The 19,427-nt window shown below is 42.4% G+C and overlaps 1 protein-coding gene and 1 long non-coding RNA gene across 2 annotated transcripts; one reads left to right on the top strand and one right to left on the bottom strand.

Annotated features, from left to right (window-relative positions):
* The first annotated feature begins 2,808 nt into the window (after positions 1-2,808).
* On the top strand, positions 2,809-19,248 carry LOC142886228 (otoferlin-like). The gene is made up of 42 exons (XM_076023222.1): positions 2,809-2,943; positions 3,705-3,776; positions 4,045-4,171; positions 4,253-4,307; positions 4,421-4,552; positions 4,632-4,694; positions 5,163-5,247; positions 5,325-5,484; positions 5,578-5,764; positions 5,850-6,036; positions 6,574-6,797; positions 7,194-7,302; positions 7,394-7,577; positions 7,803-7,923; positions 8,039-8,139; positions 8,572-8,662; positions 8,774-8,890; positions 8,981-9,133; positions 9,231-9,420; positions 9,527-9,651; positions 9,740-9,874; positions 10,621-10,782; positions 10,876-10,995; positions 11,074-11,235; positions 11,336-11,498; positions 11,574-11,647; positions 11,736-11,762; positions 11,848-11,979; positions 12,081-12,153; positions 13,063-13,178; positions 13,280-13,417; positions 13,494-13,625; positions 13,723-13,850; positions 14,717-14,887; positions 14,986-15,146; positions 15,238-15,380; positions 15,475-15,563; positions 15,672-15,770; positions 15,919-16,160; positions 16,250-16,428; positions 16,519-16,619; positions 18,896-19,248. Exons 2-42 carry the CDS (start codon positions 3,731-3,733, stop codon positions 19,074-19,076), a joined length of 5,385 nt encoding a protein of 1,794 aa, XP_075879337.1. The 5' UTR covers positions 2,809-2,943; positions 3,705-3,730; the 3' UTR covers positions 19,077-19,248.
* LOC142886230 (uncharacterized) lies at positions 15,583-16,367 on the bottom strand. Its single transcript, XR_012926397.1, has 3 exons — positions 16,232-16,367; positions 16,025-16,156; positions 15,583-15,692 (listed from the first exon to the last, which is right to left on the bottom strand). It is a non-coding gene; the product is annotated as an uncharacterized LOC142886230 (long non-coding RNA).
* Positions 19,249-19,427: the final 179 nt, after the last annotated feature.

Genomic DNA, 19,427 nt, shown 5'->3' with positions numbered 1-19,427 from the left:
TGACAGCATTTGCTGGTTTTCTAACTGAAAATCAACATGTTTTGCTAATAGGTACCTCCTGCTGCTAGGTGGCGTGTAAGAAATCAAGCCGAACTACGCAAAGTTCAGCCCTAAATTATATTCTGCAAAATCCAGTGTTAGCGGTCACAAAAATAGAACTTACCTTGTTTGACTAAACTTTGTCGGACTAACTCAACTAACAAATCAAACTGCTCATCTGCTGACTACATAAGCTAATTTGCTGACTGTAGCTAATCACCATCGCAACATTAGCACGGTCCCGCCCCTATCCCACAATTTTCTAAGTGGTTTAAGGAATTGTGTGCATCTGAATAAGAAGGGGAAAATATGTCAAAATGGGCGACACGGTGGCGCAGTTTGCATGATCTTCCTATGTCTGTGTGGGTTCCCTCCGGGTTCTCCGGCTTCCTTCTACAATCCAAAAACATGCATGTGAGGTCAATTGAACAATCTAAATTGTCCAAAGGTGTGCATGTGAGTGTGAATGGTTGTTTGTCTCTATGTGGCCCTGCAATGAACTGGCGACTTGTCCAGGGTGTCCCCTGCCTTCGCCCTATGACAGCTGGAATAGGCTCCAGCAGACCCCCGTGACCCTGAGCTCGGGAACAAGCAGGTATGGAAAATTAATGAATGAACATATCCGTTCAGAAGAGAGGTTCATTGGAGGTCAGATCCACCAGGCCACTGTGGGCTTGGTGCCATACACAGAGCTTCCCTCCTTACACCAGCAATAACAAAGCACTATGGCCGCGTTTCACTGCTAAAGCCTGCCAAAGTCCCCCACCTGAGTCTAAAATGTGTCGTTCAGACACACTACACCGCAGTCAGGTGGTGTGCAGAGTCCAGAGTCACTGGAGCACAAACAGAGATGGTGATAACATGCCTACAACCAGCAGCCAAAAAAAGGCCCCTGGACACTAGACCTACGTGGTATAAGATTGCACTGTTGGTATCAAGTCATTCTGAGGCTAACCCTAGACAGCAATCTCAAAAGGTGTCAGTTTAAGGCCATGCAAGTTTCGCTCAAGCATATTTATTATTAAAACCATATTATTAAGCAAATACACATATGACAAACAGATACCTGTTTTTTTTGTTTTTTGTTTTTTTTAATCCTGATAACGACCCATGTTGATACTCTGATGTGTGGCTGCACTCATATTTTTCCTTTGTCAACCTGTTTTTGTTGATTGGACATTAGAATCAAACCAGATCACGTTTCTCTGATGTCCACGTCCACCGCCAATGTGCTCAAAGCTTTGTTTGATGACAACATCCGTCAGGGAATGAGGCTAGTACATTAGACTACCGGGAGGAGCAGTAACTTTGCACGACTGTTGACATGCTAAGCGGATGATCTGGAGGAACTGGGACATCACTTCAACCCCTTGTAGCTGTTAGCAAAGCATGTAATTAAGGGCAGAATCCTTCAGCAGAGTAGTCAGGTTAGTGTTCCTGGGAGTATCACAAACTTCCAGATGTCTCATAGGAGGAAGGTTGAGTCTTTCATGGTTCCTTATGAATGCAAGGGAGGACTTCTATGAAGTTAAGGACAGTCGTTCAGTAGGCCATTTGTCCGCTCAGGATTGAATGCCACATTTATTCCTCAGGGAACGAAGGACAGATCTTCAACAATGAAATAATAATGATAATGAGTTGCTTGGTCGTTCCCCTTTTCACAAAATCTATTTGTTGTTGTGAACAGTGATACCTCCACATAATGAGGGTGCCCAATGCAACACTGACTGGGGCGTGTTAATAATTCAGCCACTTGTCTCATCAGACACTCGCAACTTTAGACTCTCGTGTATGGCATGCTGACCGGCCATATGTGTAATTGATGAGATGATGAGTCATACCTCTGCATTCAGGCTGCATTTGAATAGGAGTTGCCAAAGCGTGGCTCAAGCGGGCTTCGTGATCAGTGTTTCCGATGTTTCCTTTTATTCGAGGTTATCATCTTCTGCTGACTAAAAGAAATCATCCTCTGTCTATTCAAGAGAGAAAGTATTATGGAAAAAAAAAAAAAAAAGTTTTCTAAAAATGTGCCTAATTGACGTCCAAGAGGTTTGAAAGTGAATTAATTTGAAACAGGAAACCGTTGTGATAAGGGCACATCGTTATTTAATAATTCTAGGAAAAAGGCAACTTTGTCCATTTTAGAGCAATTTAGCATTAGGAAAAAACACATTTCCTCACTCTGGTCTGCACTGATATGTCCTTCACTTCCACGAAATTCTTTACGAAACACTGATGTATTTCTATCAGTATATCTATCTATCTATCTATCTATCTATCTATCTATTTTATTCAATTTACTCCTCACACTATTTCTGAAGATTTCCTCCTGTACGATAATTTTTACAACTAAAACAACAGATCCAAGAACCAAGAACTATTTAAACAAGCTTATTTTCGATCTTCTGGTAACATAGTTAAATTTACTTCATGTCAGCTGGTCCAATGTGTGCACTTTTAAAGGCCCAGTGTGCAATATTTAGTTAGTATTTAGTTGTAAGCATTTGAATCGCACACCATTACAATAGTGTGGCGGCTGATAAATCATTCACCCAAAATTATAAAAATTCTGCTTATAATTTTTATCGTCATGCACCTGGATTGGCAGCCTTCGACTCACAGTGACGTCTCTCGGCAGACCCTAGTCATAGTTACCAGTCTCGGGTTCAACACTCATGTACTATTCATCGGCGTATCATATCACTCCTGGGCAACTTCTGCCTTGGACAAACCAAATTCTTTTCCCTGCAGCGTTGCTCTGTTGCCTTGTTTCTCCTGCCGTGCAAACATCTAAAATGTTCATGTAGTGTTCTCTCCGTCCCAAGTCAGAAGAGAAGTCGCATAGAGGGAAAACCTTTCGGACCTCCTCACAAAAGGGGAACGGGAGCATCACTTTTTTGTATGGTATGTATTTTGACAGATTATTTTGGTTGTGAATGCAAAAGGTCAGACTTGGTCTCCAGAGTATCTGCAACAAATATCTTTTCTTCACACTTTTTTTTAAAAATAAATACTCTCTGACAACAGAAATATGTTCTATTCAGTCTTAGGTACGCATTTTTGATGTATGAAGTTTACATAAAGCAAGAGCTTCAGCTGTTTGTTTGTTTTTTTAATTGTTGCTCTTAAATGTTTTCTGTTCCCTTATTTTCTAACAGGTAGCTGATGAAGTGTCTCTTACATTCGTTTTTAGTTTTTTTCTGTTGCTGCTCTGTTTTTGTTTTCTGACATTGAGAGGTTCTAGGGAAATAACGTTTGAACGGCCACATTACTGAAGGGAACTTTGCTGATTAATTAAAAATGCAGAGATGCAGTTTGTCTTTTTCCATGCTGCTTGTAAAATGTCCAATTTGTAATTGATCTGCAAAAGTCAACCAATTTGAATAATTTAAAGGCCTCTTTTTTGTTATTCCTGAGCGAGGTTTTTGCAAGGGCTCAGAAATATTATACGCATGCGATGGTTTTTGTGTTAATCCTGCAATTTGTGTTTGTCCTAATTTGTTTTGAAGTCAGTCTCAGTTAAGTGGCACTTCGTAGCAGCTCAAGTCTAACAACTACAATGAGCTGATGTTTTTTGTCCTTGTATACATAGATGTTGCATCTTTTTAGGATTAAAAAAAGTTAAATTAATTTGTTTATTTCTGATTTTTATTTTTTTCACACAGCTCACAAAAAAGGGCATCCTTGAAGCATGAAGCGCAGTAAGCACCGTGGACACAAGGAGGACAGGAATGGAGGTATCAGTGGTCAGGGTGACAGAAGATTAGGTTAAATCAGACAGGAAGTCCAGGCTTGGATTACACACTGCTATTCAGTTTCAAATCCTTCCAGGCTAGGTGACCTGTCAGAGAAGTTTCTGTTCTAGAAAACGTCTACATGTTGCTGTAATCTGGAAAAAGTATCATTATCTCAACTTCATCTTGCTTTCCTGTAAAATGTGTGAGCATTTTTCACAAAGGTTTCCTCTGATTGATCCAACCTTCTGATTGGTTGCTTCCCTGACAGATGAGCCGGCCATTCTTGAGACTGAGAACCTGGACCATCAAGCCATGTTTCTGGGAGGTGGCCTGGACGTGGACGCTATCTCCTTGGCTTCGGTCACAGCCGTCACCACCAACGTGTCAAACAAGAGGCAAGCATGTCTCCATCTCCATCTCTGCCCTCTAAACACAAGCAGTGCTCTGATTAACTTTGTGCAACTGCTGTCTCACAGGTCCAAGCCAGACATAAAGATGGAGCCCAGCTCCGGAAGACCAGTAGATTACCAAGTAAGAACTCTTGCGCTCTTTTGTGAACATGGACGTTCACTCACTAGCTTTGAAGAGTGTCATCAGTCATAACAGTGTCCATGAAACACTTAAAGTCTGTGGCCACATTTCAGGTGAGCGTGTCGGTGATTGAAGCCCGGCAGCTGGTGGGACTGAACATGGATCCCATGGTGTGCGTGGAGATCGGGGATGAGAAGAAGTATACCTCTATGAAAGAGTCGACCAACTGTCCATATTACAATGAGGTCGGTCACAGCAATCCATTTGGTAATTAAACTTGTGTGAAAACATCACTATAAAGACTCCCGTCATTTTCCCTTCCAGTACTTTGTGTTTGACTTCCACGTCCCCCCAGATGTGATGTTCGACAAAATCCTGAAGCTGTCTGTGAGTTGTAAACACCATCTCCTGAGTTCACACTATCACATGGTGATGAACAAATATGCAACAGACACACTCCATCAAGTGCTGTACTGAAGAATCATTTTGCGATAGTTATGCTCATATTAGAATCTTCTCCACCACAGAGAGACCACTTTTGTGCTATTTGCTTCACTAAATTGTTGAAGATTGCTCAATGTCTCCTGATCCTTAAAGGATCGAAAGATAACTTTTTTTGCCATCTTCAGACAGTAAAAGCAAAAAAAATAATAATTTTAATAAAATTACAAAATACTATATATATCACGTAAAAAGTAAATGATAAAAAAGTAATTACACAACAAAAGTATGACTTTTTAAAGATAAGGTTTAACAAATGATCATTAAAACTAAAAAATAAATTGCCAAAAAGCAACAAACATAAAAGATTAATATTGATAAAAATTAAATTGTTTCTCTGTCTCACCTCTACAGGTAATCCACTCCAAAAATCTCCTTCGTAGTGGAACATTGGTTGGAACATTCAAAATGGATGTTGGCACAATCTACTCTCAGTCTGGTAAATAATGTATGCATGGATGCATTTGATGAATGGATGATGCTGATGTTAAATGAGACTGTTTGTTGGTCTTCCAGATCATCAGTTTTACCACAAGTGGGCTTTGCTGTCCGACCCTGACGATATCTCAGCGGGATGTAAAGGCTACGTCAAGTGTGACATCGCAGTCGTGGCCAAAGGAGACACTTTAAAGACTCCACACAAGGCGAACGAAACAGATGAAGATGAAATAGATGGGTAACTCATAAATCTTGGTGGTCGCTCTGATGCTTCATCCCAGCCGTCACCATTGCTGCCTATTGCTTATCCGGTCTGGTTCATCTTTCCCAGGAACCTCCTGCTACCGGAAGGCGTGCCTGCAGAGCGCCAGTGGGCTCGTTACTATCTGAAGATCTACAGAGCTGAGGGCCTACCCAGGATGAACACCAGCATCATGGCCAACGTCAAGAAGGCCTTCATAGGGGAAAATAAGGACCTGGTAGATCCTTATGTCCAAGTGCAGTTCGCTGGGCAGAAGGTGAAGCAGTGAATTTCCTCCAAGATCAAAAACAAAATATCACATTTTCTTACAATTGCAATGTGTTGTTGTTTTGTCACTACAGGGGAAAACTTCAGTTCAGAAGAGCTGCTATGAGCCAATCTGGAATGAGCAAATAGTTTTCACCGAGATGTTTCCGCCACTGTGCACGCGCATGAAAATCCAGATCCGCGACTCAGATAAGGTGAACGACGTCGCCATTGGAACACACTTCCTAGACCTGAGGAAGATCTCCAATGATGGGGACAAAGGTGAAATGTTGATTAAATTCAGATAAAATGTCTTTCCATCTCAGAAAGTTACAGAGAGATGTGAAGTCCCTTTCGTGATGTCATAGGAAGAGTTGCTTTTGTTGCCTTTGATAACAGTTTGTTCTGCCGCTGTCACTGTCAATTATTAATCCTCCTTTTTTTTGGCCCACCTGTTGAATTATTCACACAGTGTTTGCATTTACCCAGCTCGTCATTGTCTGTGGACAATGTAAGTCACACAGCAATTTCAGTGGAGTACAGTGGGAGATGACAATAAGGAGGGCAGTGAGGAGAGTGAGTGCCCACTTGGAGTGCATGCAGACATCTGAAAGGTCCTATATTATAAACTTCACTATTATGCAAAGTATCCACACTCTTAGGTAGGTGTAGGTTTCATCCCTGAGCTGCTCTGCTGGGATCCCAAGAGACAATAAAGATTTAAAAATGTGTCCAACATGGGGGCTTTAAACTCACAACCAGACCCACTCAGAACAGTTCAATTCCATCATAAGAGTCCATATATCTCACATTCCCCAGGCTTTCTTCCAACGTTGGGCCCGGCCTGGGTCAACATGTATGGCTCCACCCGCACCTACACTCTGATGGACGAGTACCAGGAGTTGAACGAGGGTCTGGGTGAGGGCGTGTCCTTCAGGGCCCGTCTGCTGATAAGCCTGGGCGTGGAGATCCTGGACACTTCTTCTCCTGAGATCACCAGCTCCACAGAGGTGCAGGTGGAGGGAGTGGCCAACATCTCAGAGGTGGGTGGATGGCTGCTGGGATTGGGGGTCATGTGTGGGCAAGAACTGCTGTTGTCTTTGCTGTCAGGTCGTTGTGCTGCCGTTAATAGTGAATTATTGATTAGCCTTCCCCTGCTTCGAGCCCACCTGTTGCATTATTAACAGTGTTTGCATTTGCTCGCTTCATCATTGTCCATGGACAATGTAAGTCACACAGCAAATTCAGTGGAGCATAGGGAGGTTCCTGGTACCCTTTGTCATTGAGTTCTCATGGTTCTCACAACAAAGATCACATGATTCACTGGGCTGACATGTTTCATTTAGAAAATGACCATGCATTAAGTTTTTTTTTCTATACTGCTATAATAAGGAAAATATTTATAAATCTGTTTATGTCTCTTATTGTCTGTTTTGCAGACAGCTACTGGGAAGGTTGATGAGTTCTTCCTATTTGGATCTTTCCTTGAGGCCACGATGATTGACAGAAAGATTGGCGATAAACCCATAAACTTCGAGGTCACCATAGGTAACCCCATCCCCAATGTTTCTCCAAGAAAGTAGGTGGTTGTCAGTCATAATGCGAGTCACAACTGCCGCACGATTTCTCCACGTGTTAGGTTACTACGGAAATGAAATCGACGGGGCGGCAATGCCGAAAACGAAAGGCAAGAAAGGAGGAGGGGACGGCGGGGAAGAGGAAACAGAACTCATTCAGAACTCCAGCGACGAGGAGATGGACGATGACAGTGACCTGAACTCGGTGGCCACTACCCCACCCATGAAGCCCGTCATTACTGACCGGTCAGAGCAAGAAAACACCTCCTCATTATCATCGGCATCATCATCACTGTCATTGTCATTTTAACTGAGCCTTTATTCGACAGCCTTTAATTACTCCTTTTATTTGACAGTCCTTCATTTCTTATTGTGATTTCATCATCATCAACTTTATTTATATAGCACATATAAAAAACCACAGGTGTAGCCAAAGTGCTGTACAATGATGATTTGTCTTGCCTTCTTCAGAAACTACTTCCATTTGCCTTATTTTGAGAGGAAGCCATGTATCTTCATCAAGAGCTGGTGGCAGGACCAGAGGAGGAGGCTGTACAACGCCAACGTCATAGACAACATCGCTGACAAACTGGCACGACACAACACATAATTTTGCTTGCAAAATTTGTTGTCTAAGAAGTTTTTCATTGTTCTTATTTGTTTTTGGCATTCGCTTGCTGAGCCTGAAGAACTGTGTGTTGTTGCAGGAGGACGGACTGAACGATGTGCAAGAGATCTTCAAGACGGAAAAGGCCTACCCTGAACGCAGGCTGAGAGGCGTCTTAGAGGAACTCAGTCAGGGCTGCAGGTCAGTAGGCACTGGCTCAAAACATATTCCTCAAGGTCTCTTAGAGCATAATTCCATAATTTAAATTTACTTCCTTGAGTTTAGTGAAGTGTTTCTTTTTCAAAACCATCCTTTTTTTTTAGCCCTCTGTTTGCAGCCACCTCCAAATAGGCCCAGTTTTAGTTTCCTGGAACAGTTCACTGCTCAGAACAAACATCAGGCTGAGGGTGTCACCAAGCTGGGAGTTTTCACTACCCTTTGTGACATTATAATGGGGTTCAGTAGTGATGCAAGCAAAAGAAGAAGGATGGACTTTTGGTTTCTAGGACATTTACTGACAGACTGCAGACACATTTGTAGAAAACAGTGATCAAGTGAATCTTGTATACTAATTTTGGATAATATGGAACTTTAATACTATGGAAGTTGAGACTGATCAAGTTCTCCTTTCAGTCACTTTATTTTTCTGGCAAACAATGACCAGAACCAGATGGGCAGAACCAAACTGGACAAGGAGAGACTGAAGCTGTGCCTCTCTGAAGTGGTATGTTGGATAATCTGACAATATTCAAGCCTACTTTTAGAACAATAGGTAACGGTCTGTACTTGTGATGTCTCACCTAACTGCTGCTGCTGCTGTTGTTTCTGGATCCAGGAGACCATCGGCCAGCAGGCCAAATCCATGAGGTCCCAAGTGAAGAAGAGCACAGTGAGAGACAAACTTAAGCTCGCTCACAACTTCCTGGCAAAGCTGCGGTTCCTGGCTGATGAGGTGGGATCTTGAACGGCGCGTCTGTCATTGGCAACCAACGCTTGTCTTCATGCCTGTATCCTGAAATGAGAGTGTCTGTCTCCAACACAGCCTCAGCACAGTGTCCCTGATGTTTTCATCTGGATGATCAGTAATGGCAAGCGGATCGCCTACGCACGTGTCCCCTCCAAAGATATCCTTTTCTCCAGCACAGAGCAGGAGAGAGGGAAGGACTGTGGGAAAGTCAAGACCATCTTTCTGAGGGTGCAGAAGACAACAAAATACTCTGAAATGTTTTCAATGTTCCATCAGATTCCATCCTAAAAATTTGTTTATTTGTTTTATTTCATGTTTTTTGAAGATTCCTGGTAAGAAAGGTTTCGGACCTGCAGGCTGGACAGTCCAGTCCAAGATCGAGATCTATTTGTGGCTTGGACTGAACAGACAACGCAAAGACTATCTGAGTGGTCTTCCGAATGGATTTGAAGAAAACAAGTTGTCCAAAGGGCCCGGCATGCCATTTTCACCACCCATCAGCCTCACCTACATGAGTAAGACCCTGCATCTCCTCTGCTTCAATTCCTCCAAAAATCAGGTTTTCATTTTTGTCCCAAAATTAAGGAAATGACTGAACTTGATGTTTGCACTGGGTTACAGTGAAACAGATCTTCCAGTTGAGGGTCCACATGTACCAAGCTCGGAGCCTGTTTGCCGCCGACAGCACAGGTCTGTCTGATCCCTTCGCCAGGGTCTTCTTCTCCACACAAAGTCAAGTGACCGAGGTTAGCACACTTAAAAAAAAGCACTACACTCTTCCCTCCTCGGAGCGCAGAACCTGCGTCAGCGTCTCTTGCTTGGTCCTCTGTTCAGGTTCTGGCTGAGACACTGTGCCCAACGTGGGACCAACTGCTGGTCTTTGAGAACGTGGAGTTGTTTGGTGAAGCCAGCGAGCTCAGAGACGACCCCCCCATCATTGTTATTGAAATCTATGATCAAGATACAGTGGTGAGACTTTGTTTCTGTCAGAATTCGTCTGCAGGTCTCCTGAAATTTAAGACTTAACATATTCACTTATTTTAAACCCACAGCCAATGCCAAATACTGACCCCACCAATTATTTATTGCCAGTTACCTGAACTGTTATCATGATTCTGTTGAACTGCTTTTGTTTATGTCATGTTGATATACATAAGTACATATATATTTTGGGAGGAAAACTATTTTGCTGACTGTCAGTTCTATATCTGCTCCTGGCTATTACACCCTTGGTTTTGGATGACCCATTTGGATAAGTAGAGTGTGGCTTGAGATCATGTGGAAGAACTGCAACAGTGTGCAGAGTAGAGAATGCTAAAAGGCATGCAAGAGGAATAAGAGGCTTTGTCACTAAAAAGCACATCGCTTATACCTGTTGCATCCCTTTAAGTTAAATATTTTGTGCGTGTTTTATGTTGCTGACAGGGATTTTGGGTTCATTCATAACCACTGACTGCAGAAGAGATTTAATGTGAAATTGGTTTATAAAAGAAAAAAGACATCTGTCCTGCAGTTCATTGGTTAATTAAAGTTTGTCAGTTTTCATTTTTAAAGGCTAATGGGGCCTAAGGAGAAACATGCGCATGCCCAGCCATGTTTCTTTAATTCCACTCATAAAGTCACACCTCATAATGGCGTGAATGTTTGAGATCCTCCTTTTTCAAAGCTGAACTTGTATTGCGGTGCGCGGAACATTTACACTGTTGTGCTCTCAGGGCAAAGCCGACTTCATGGGCAGGACATTTGCCAAGCCAGTGGTGAAGATGGCCGACGAGCACTACGGCCCACCTCGCTTCCCTCCCCAACTGGAGTACTACCAGATCTACCGCGGGAACTGCTGCGCCGGAGAAATGCTAGCAGCTTTCGAGCTCTTGCAGGTTCTTTATCTCTCAGGCGCCAGAGTCCTGTTTTCAACAGCATGAGCAACGGATCGGAAAACAAAACTGCAACTTCTTTGTGTAATTTCTTAGATTGGCCCCAACGGGAAAGCTGACCTTCCACCCATTGACGGCCCTACCGATATAGATCGTGGCCCGCTACTGCCAGTCCCACTGGGAATCCGACCAGTGCTCAGCAAATACAGGATTGAGGTTCAGTTTAATTCATAGAGAGGCTGTATTAGTTCATGAAAGGAGGTAAACAGTAATATAGCCCTGTCTGTTTGCCAGGTTTTGTTCTGGGGCTTGAGGGACCTCAAAAGGGTTAATCTAGCCCAGGTAGATCGCCCCAGAGTGGATATTGAATGTGCCGGAAAAGGAGTGCAGTCTGCACTCATCCCCAACTACAAGAAAAACCCCAATTTCAGCACCCTTGTCAAGTGGTTTGAAGTGGTATTTATCATCTGTTTTATTCTGTTGAGAACTAACATTATTTCATCCTTATTCTATAAGGATGATTAATGTATGATGTAATTACAATGTAATTCTGAAGGATTTGCCAGAGAACGAGTTGCTTCACCCGCCACTAAACATCCGAGTGGTGGACTGCCGGGCTTTCGGACGTTTCACCCTGGTTGGCTCCAACGCTGTGACCAGCCTAAGGAAGTTCATCTTCCGGCCAGCAGACAAACAGGGCAACAGTTTTTCCACAACAGGTTTGAATAAAATGAGAAAAAATGTGCATGTTTTTCCTCATGATTGCATTGAATATATTTGATTTTAACTTTCAGAGGAAATCATTGTTGTTGGTATGGAGAACGAGCCCGCTTACAAGAAGATGGAGACTGTGGTCAAATTGGACTCTGTAAGTTTTGTTAAATTCCTTTAGATAGTTTCTAGTTTTACAGATCTCCGCAAACCGTTTAATCATGCTTGTGTGGCTCCATACCCAGAGTTCCGACGCTGTGGTGAAAATAGAGGTAAGACATGAGCTTTGGTGTGATTCAAAGCTGACTTTCTGTCTTTCTCCCAGCTTCTTTAATGCCTCTTTTATTTAAACAAAAGGATGACGACAAAGACGGGAAGGGGAAAAAGAGGAAGAGAAAGAAGGGAGATGACTTTGACGAGGAGGAACTGGACGAGAGCATGTTGGACTGGTGGTCCAAGTATTTTGCATCCATTGAAACTCTGACAGAGGTCAGTGGCCGCAACAGAAGCACAGCAAAACTGAGCTTTTAAGCCAAATAAGCAAACACCAAAAAATACACATCTCACGAACCAACCCTCTGGTTCTCCAGGCCCTTAAGGCTCAAGATGCTGCTCTCTCAGATTCAGAAGAAAAAGATGAGGCAGACGTCACAGACGGCAGAGGTAAGGGAACAACACTGTGTCGAAAGATTTAATAGCTTGTGCATATATTCAAGCCTCTTGCAACATTACCAGGCAGTTTTTATCAAAGATGCAATAAAGTCTCATTTATTGTCATTATGTACTGTAGATAGCTGTACATTCAACTGTCCATAAGATGTAAACATCTTGTTTTCATTTTACATTTATACCTACAAATATTTTATTTTAGTTTTTTACTGCCTTATTTCTTTAATTAATATAACTCTCAATCTTTTGCACTATACAGTTTTGCTGCTGTAATTATGCAAATTTCTCCACTGTGAGATCAATTAAGGTCTTCATCTTCTTCTTCTTCAAAGACCTGTTAAAGTTTCATGAGTTGATTGACTGATGTTTTGTTTTCCTCTACAATGCAGTATTGAGCCTGTTAGACCATCGTAGCCTGAGAGTGCATCCTTGCAGATGCAGACATGAATCCAAATTTTCCAAATGTGGGACGCGCACTCTTCATCTCCCATGAAATTCCGCATATGACCAGTATGCTTGCCATGAAAGTTGTCAAGACGAAAGTGTAAATGATGAGAATTGAAAAGAGAGAGAGAGTGAGAGAGAGAGAAATTACAATTGGGCAACACAATCATACATTAGTACAATAACATTTTAAGTTGTGGTCTTCTCTTTAATGAGAATTTCTATGGCACCACCTGCCTGGAGGATCCTCTCACATCATCACCAAGTATCTCCACTGCACTGTATACCTCAGTGTTATACAGTTCAGCGGCATGCTTCGTGAATGCACTAATCACTGGGTTTTTTTGGCGACTTTCATGTAGAATTCATGTCCTAAGTTTTTTTGCTTTTCCGACCCGCCTCCCCCTCCAACATCCTGTCTCGACTCCATCCTCCTTCCACCGTTGGCTTCGAACTCAGATATCAAACCTGATGACTTTCCTGTAAAAGGCACCAAGAAAGGAAAAGGCAAAAAGGAGAAGAAGAAAACACCAGATTCATTTGAGAGGAAGAAGCCAAAGCTGGATGAGCTAAAGGTATAAACTGGCCTCATTAGCGTTCTATGCCAGCAGGGAAAAAGGGGCTTTGTTCAGTCTTTCAAGAGCTATTTTGCTATTTGTCCTCATTCTCCACCAAGGTGTACCCAAAGGAACTGGAGAGTGAGTTTGACAACTTTGAGGACTGGCTCCACAGTTTCAACCTGTTCCGAGGTAAAGGTGGCGACGACGATGACCAAAATGTGACGGATGAGGACAGAATTGTTGGAAAATTCAAAGTAAGAAGGCAAACTATTTTGTTTAGGATATATCTTGCCAATACAGCCATCTTACTGCTGACCTGCATCCCCCCAGGGCTCACTGTGCATGTACAAAGTGTCGGATGATATGCCCAGAGATGCAAACTTTGACTCCAGCATGGGAATGTTCCAGAACATTCCTCACAACGACCCCATCAACATCCTTGTGCGCATCTATGTGATCAGGGTAGGTGTTTGTCGCCACTGCTCAGTGTGCTTCATTCTGAGAACAACCATTGTGTGTAATGAGATCAAAACTTTTCCCCGCTGTGTATGGTCCAAAGGCGACTGATCTGCATCCTGCTGACATCAACGGGAAGGCAGATCCTTACATTGCCATCAAACTGGGAAAGACGGAGATTAAAGACAAAGAGAACTACATCTCCAAGCAGCTGAATCCTTTGTTTGGCAAGTGAGTGAGAGTATTTTGTATCACATCATATATGAAATTGTTATTTTTGCACGGCATCTGGAGCGATCTTGGCAAAACTCAGATAGAAACTGTCTTTAGAATACATGGATTCCATAACAATCTTCAATTTAGTTGGGATAAAACTAGCAAGCTGGTTATGTCACCCAGACTCAGACAAAGAAGGAATACAGAAAATGACTGCTGGCCTTAGCGCTACAAGCTGCTGGATTCTGCATTTAAAAACAAACAAACACATCTGTTTTTTCATATTTAGGTAACAACGAAGAACACAGCGACATGTTTTCACTTGACCTCCAACCAGCCTTAGTAAGAGTGTGCAACATGTAGCAGATTGCCTCAAGATAGATGTGTGACTGCATATCACCTTGCACCAATAGGAAGCTTCCAGCTGTAGTAACCCACCGTATCAATTCTTTGTGGGACTGAGCCCCAACGAGTTAAAATGCAGACAACTCTGTTGGGTGCTTTCAATACATTCTGATTGAAATCAAGGTGGCCGAGCAGCATCCCACACTCCTGGCTCTGGCTCTGTTCTTTTTAAAGAGTACATGCTTCTCCTCCTCCTCATGAATCCCACGCTTCAGAGCACGCGCCACCACTTTGGCAGTAACAAACTTGTTCATTCGTTAGAGCCCCTCATAACGAGCTCATCCGTCTGACCAGGCCTCTTACTGGTGGAGATAACGATAATGCATGCATATAATATGTGCTACGTAACCGGTAGGAGATAATCTTGCGACTACTCCTTTCCTTGAATGTGTTAAAAGTCTTGCACATGTTTTCACAAACAGACACTTTACTCAAGTCTCATTCCATCCCTAATAACATGAACGTTTTGAGTTTAGGTGCTTTGACGTTGAGGCCACGTTCCCCATGGATTCCACGCTGACCATCTCAATCTATGACTGGGATCTGGTGGGAACTGATGACTTGATCGGAGAGACCAAACTCGACCTGGAGAACCGTTTCTACAGCAAACACAGGGCCACGTGTGGCATCACCAATAACTATGCCATGTAGGAGCCACAGTCAGTCATCAGCGTGCTGCAATACGCTTAAGCAAGGCGTGGATGGCTTTGACACAACTATGACTGCTTTTGCTCTTTTTCCTTAGTCATGGCTACAACGTGTGGCGAGACCCGATGAAACCTACGCAAATCCTGGCTAAGCTGTGTAAGGAGGGTAAACTGGATGGGCCTCACTATGGACCAGCGGGAAGAGTGAAGGTGGAGAACCGCGTCTTCATGGCGCCCACTGAGATAGAAGATGAAAATGGTGACCACCATCTGCACCTTGCATTTTTTTCATCCTAAGCTGGTTGTGATACAAATCCACTCTGATCCATATGGGTTGCTTGACTCGACAGGTTTGAAGAAGCAGACAGATGAGCACCTCGCTCTGAGCGTGCTGAACCACTGGGAGGAAATGCCCCGGGTCGGCTGCAAACTCATCCCTGAGCATGTGGAAACCAGGCCATTACTTCACCCTGACAAGCCAGGAATTGAACAGGTTTGACATCCAGGGCGATCACATCACCTTTTAGCTAATAATTAATTGTCTTGTTCCTTACAAAAAAAATTCATATCTGTTCCATTGCCCTCAGGGGAGAATTGAGATGTGGGTGGACATGTTCCCTAAAGACATGACGGCACCTGGCCCAGCCCTCGACATCTCGCCAAGAAAACCAAAGAAGTACGTTCGTTGTCTGCTCGAGGAGTGATTTCTTTTTCCTTATGCTTAAGCTATGTGCCAATTTAAAGAACTCTTTGTCTTGCATCGGTCCCGTGTCCCTGCCTCCAGGTTCGAACTGAGGGTGATCATCTGGAACACAGATGAGGTTGTTCTTGAGGATGACGACATCTTCACTGGCGAAAAATCAAGTGACATATTTGTGCGAGGGTAAAAAGATTTCATCAGATGTAAAAATCCGGAAACCACTGCCATGCAGAATGAGATAATACTAAAATGGACTGGGGCAAAGTTAATACAGTTGCTGATACAGTACAGAAGCCTGTGAAAACTTGCTGACACCTTCCTCTTGTACCAGTTGGCTAAAGGGGCAGCAGGAGGACAAGCAGGACACGGATGTCCACTATCACTCCATCACTGGTGAAGGAAACTTCAACTGGCGCTTTGTGTACCCGTTCGATTACCTGATGGCTGAGGAGAAGATTGTTATCTCCAAGAAGGAGTCCATGTTTGCCTGGGATGAGACGGAGTACAAGATCCCAGCACGGCTCAACCTTCAAGTATGGGACGCCGATCACTTCTCTGCAGATGACTTCCTAGGTACAGCACACTTCTGGTTACATGATCTGTGAGGATAATGAGATGAAAAGAAATGCAGGTCCTTAACTAACCTTTGTTTCTCTACCAAGGGGCAATCGAGCTCGACCTTAACCGTTTCCCACGTGGCGCGAAGACTGCCAAGCAGTGCACCATTGAGATGGTGACGAATGAGGCAGAGATGCCCATGGTGTCTATCTTCAAGCAGAAGAGGATCAAAGGCTGGTGGCCTTTCGTGGCCAGAAACGAAGACGACGAGTTTGAGCTCACGGTGGGTCAATGTGAAAAGTTGGTCTTTGTTCTATGTTGCTGGCAAAAAGTAAACAATTACTCAGAGTTTTGTTGTTTGTTGTCCAATTAGGGGAAAGTCGAGGCAGAGCTACACCTTCTGACGGCAGAGGAAGCTGAGAGGAACCCAGTCGGTGAAGGACGCAATGAACCAGAACCGCTGGAAAAACCAAAGTATGGAGGATCTTATTCCGCAATCCTCAGAATGTCCACATTTTTATCCCTGTTTTGTTCTCTTTGACTACAAACATGTAATCCAGTCTACTCATAAATGTAAAACATAGCTGCATTTGAATCCAGCCTTAAAAAGAAATCACTTAAACAGGAAAATAAATACTATATTTCATTAATTTACAAGTTAAATCACTGATAATTCAATTAACTCAAGAGAAAAAGAAAAGGAACAACCCTGCACTAAAAATTAATATAATATGTTGATTTAAAAACATATATGAATATATATATAAATATCTTAAACAAACATAACCATTGCTAAAAACGTTCAAAAATGGGGAAAAACATTTGTTGGCATTACTTCAACCAAGTGCTCGACTACAGCTGTGATGCATGGTAAGTTTCTCTTTACATTCTTTTTTGTATTCATATATAAAATCTTGCTAAAATAAATGTTGCAGATTGCTTATAAATTCTCATCAGATGTAAATATAAACATATATTTATTTTATGTAATGGAAAAATTAGCATGCAAATCATACCCTGTATCATCACGCACCCTGTGTTTTTTGATTATTTTCTCTCCAGCCGCCCAGACACCAGCCTGCTGTGGTTCCTCACTCCTTTCAAAGCTGTGAAACACTTGATCTGCAACCAGTACAAGTGGCTGGCCATCAAGATTGTCACGGCTCTGCTGCTGCTGGCCTTGCTGGCTATTTTCCTCTACAGCATGCCTGGTTACATGGTCAAGAAAATGCTGGGAGCTTGAGATGTTGTAATGACACGTCTGCAGAAGGTTCCAGCAGTTTCACATACCAGATGCCTTCTTATTGTTCTTCTTTTCCTACGCCTTTTCTTCTTCTTCTTCTTCTTCTTCTTCTTCTTCTTCTTCTTCTTCTTCTTCTTCTTGCTTTTGTTAGTTTCCAGTTTCCATTTTTTAATCATCAAAGTACTTTCTTACTTTGATGATCAGCATCCAAAATATTTTTTAAGAAAACATCAAGTAAATGCATGATTCTGGACAACAGCTAAGCGCTCATATGCTTGTCACCGTTCCAATAAATCAAATACCAGTACTAAAATAGCAAAATAACTGTATTTAAATATAATTACTAAAAGTAACATTTCAATAAATCTGAAGTAGCTAAAATCAATGTAAGTGGGCCACATCAACATAAAGTGCTAACTAAACTTAGTGGCATATCATCCTTTTTTCCCACAATTAAATTGCACTCTTAGAATTTTCATTGCTTTTAAGAAGTATAATCCTTTGTGGGGGGGCAGTTTTTTAATTGTATCTCTCTTTAGCGCACTAACACTGTTGTTGTACTTCTCCAGCCGTCCAGACATCGCCCTCCTCTGGTTCCTCATCCCCTTCAAGGCAGCGAAACATCTTATGTGTGACCAGTACCGGTGGCTGACTATCAAGATCGTCACTGCTCTCCTGCTGCTAGCCATCTTGGCTGTGTTCCTATACAATATGCCCGGGTATATGGTGAAGAAGATGCTGGGGGCTTGAAGTGGCTTCTGGATTACAGGAATTTTACATGCTAAGCCATCTTCCTTAGTTTTTTTTTTTTTTTTAAGTTATTATTGCTATTATTGAGGTGTTGCTGTTTTAAAACCTACATCTGTATGTTGATTTATTTTGAAAGAGTGGCATCAAGCTTCATATCTTCTGCTCAGATATATGGCAGCTACTGTCCCAACAATAAAAAAAACAAAAAAAAACAACAGGTGATAGCTTTGTGTGATGGCATGTATATCAGTTCTTGTTTGAATAGTGTCCACTGTCAATGCACTATTTACAAAACAATGCAGAAAGAGAAATTATGAGTGCATGAGTGCTTCCGTCACTGTGTCTGGCCTGTAGGTCTTACAGTTGCTCCTGTTTTGTGAAATGCTGTTTTGTTGTTCTTTTCATGTAGCTATGTATGATATTTTGAATTTGTGCATAAATTGACATCTGAACCAACTGTTTCTCGATCAATCCTGTCATTGTTTTTTAAAGTGTCCAATTTAGTTTTCTTGTTTTTGTAAACTGTGTCCTACCAGATTAGTTATGATTTGGCATTATTTTTGCATCTGGTAAACTACACGTAGCCTATAATCTTAAAAACAAACAAACAAGCAAAACAAGGATGTGACAGAATTCATCCAATATATATTTCGAAACAAAACAAACAAACAAACAAAAAAATCGATTAACTAAAGTCGAATTGCCACGCTAGGTCCGCAAAAGTTTTCCAACAACCTGTTTCTCTGTGCTCCTCCAGCCGTCCAGACATTGCCCTCCTCTGGTTCCTCATCCCGTTCAAGGCAGCGAAACACCTAGTGTGTGACCAGTACCGGTGGTTGACCATCAAGATCGTCACGGCTCTCCTGCTTCTGGCCATCTTGGCTCTGTTCCTCTACAACATGCCCGGCTACCTGGTGAAGAAGATGCTGGGGGCCTGAATCCTCGCGTCTGTGGTTCTATCAGTTTTCAAAACATATTAACGTTATCGATGTTACTGCCATGGTGAGAAAAAAAATCATTATAATATTGAGTTTACAAAACTTGTTGTGGTTACCTCTGTGCTGTGGGTTATATGTTAATCGTCTGACGTTAATAAAGAGAAAAATACGTGTTAACTTTATTTACGCTAGCACCTGTGTTGTATGGTGGCTTTAGAAGGTCAAGACACTATTGCGACACTCAAACTCAGACCACATTACTATTTTCTATTTAATTAAATATAACTTAAACTCGTGATACTTGCTTTTATTTGTTGATTGACTTTCCGCATTCACTTAGTGTGTTACTGT

The sequence above is a fragment of the Nelusetta ayraudi genome, unplaced genomic scaffold (genome assembly GCF_046127955.1).
Source record: "Nelusetta ayraudi isolate G7.1 ecotype Tasmania unplaced genomic scaffold, CSIRO-AGI_Nayr_v1 ptg000015l, whole genome shotgun sequence".
Taxonomy (NCBI): domain Eukaryota; kingdom Metazoa; phylum Chordata; class Actinopteri; order Tetraodontiformes; family Monacanthidae; genus Nelusetta; species Nelusetta ayraudi.
This window is presented reverse-complemented; position numbering and strand designations above follow the sequence as displayed.

Coding starts and splice junctions, on each gene's coding strand:
- LOC142886228 (XM_076023222.1), top strand. CDS start 3,731: ATGAAGCGCAGTAAGCACCGTGGACACAAGGAGGACAGGAATGGAG. Junction 4,172..4,252: donor ACCAACGTGTCAAACAAGAG/GCAAGCATGTCT, acceptor GCTGTCTCACAG/GTCCAAGCCAGACATAAAGA. Junction 16,161..16,249: donor CTCTGCAGATGACTTCCTAG/GTACAGCACACT, acceptor TTCTCTACCAAG/GGGCAATCGAGCTCGACCTT.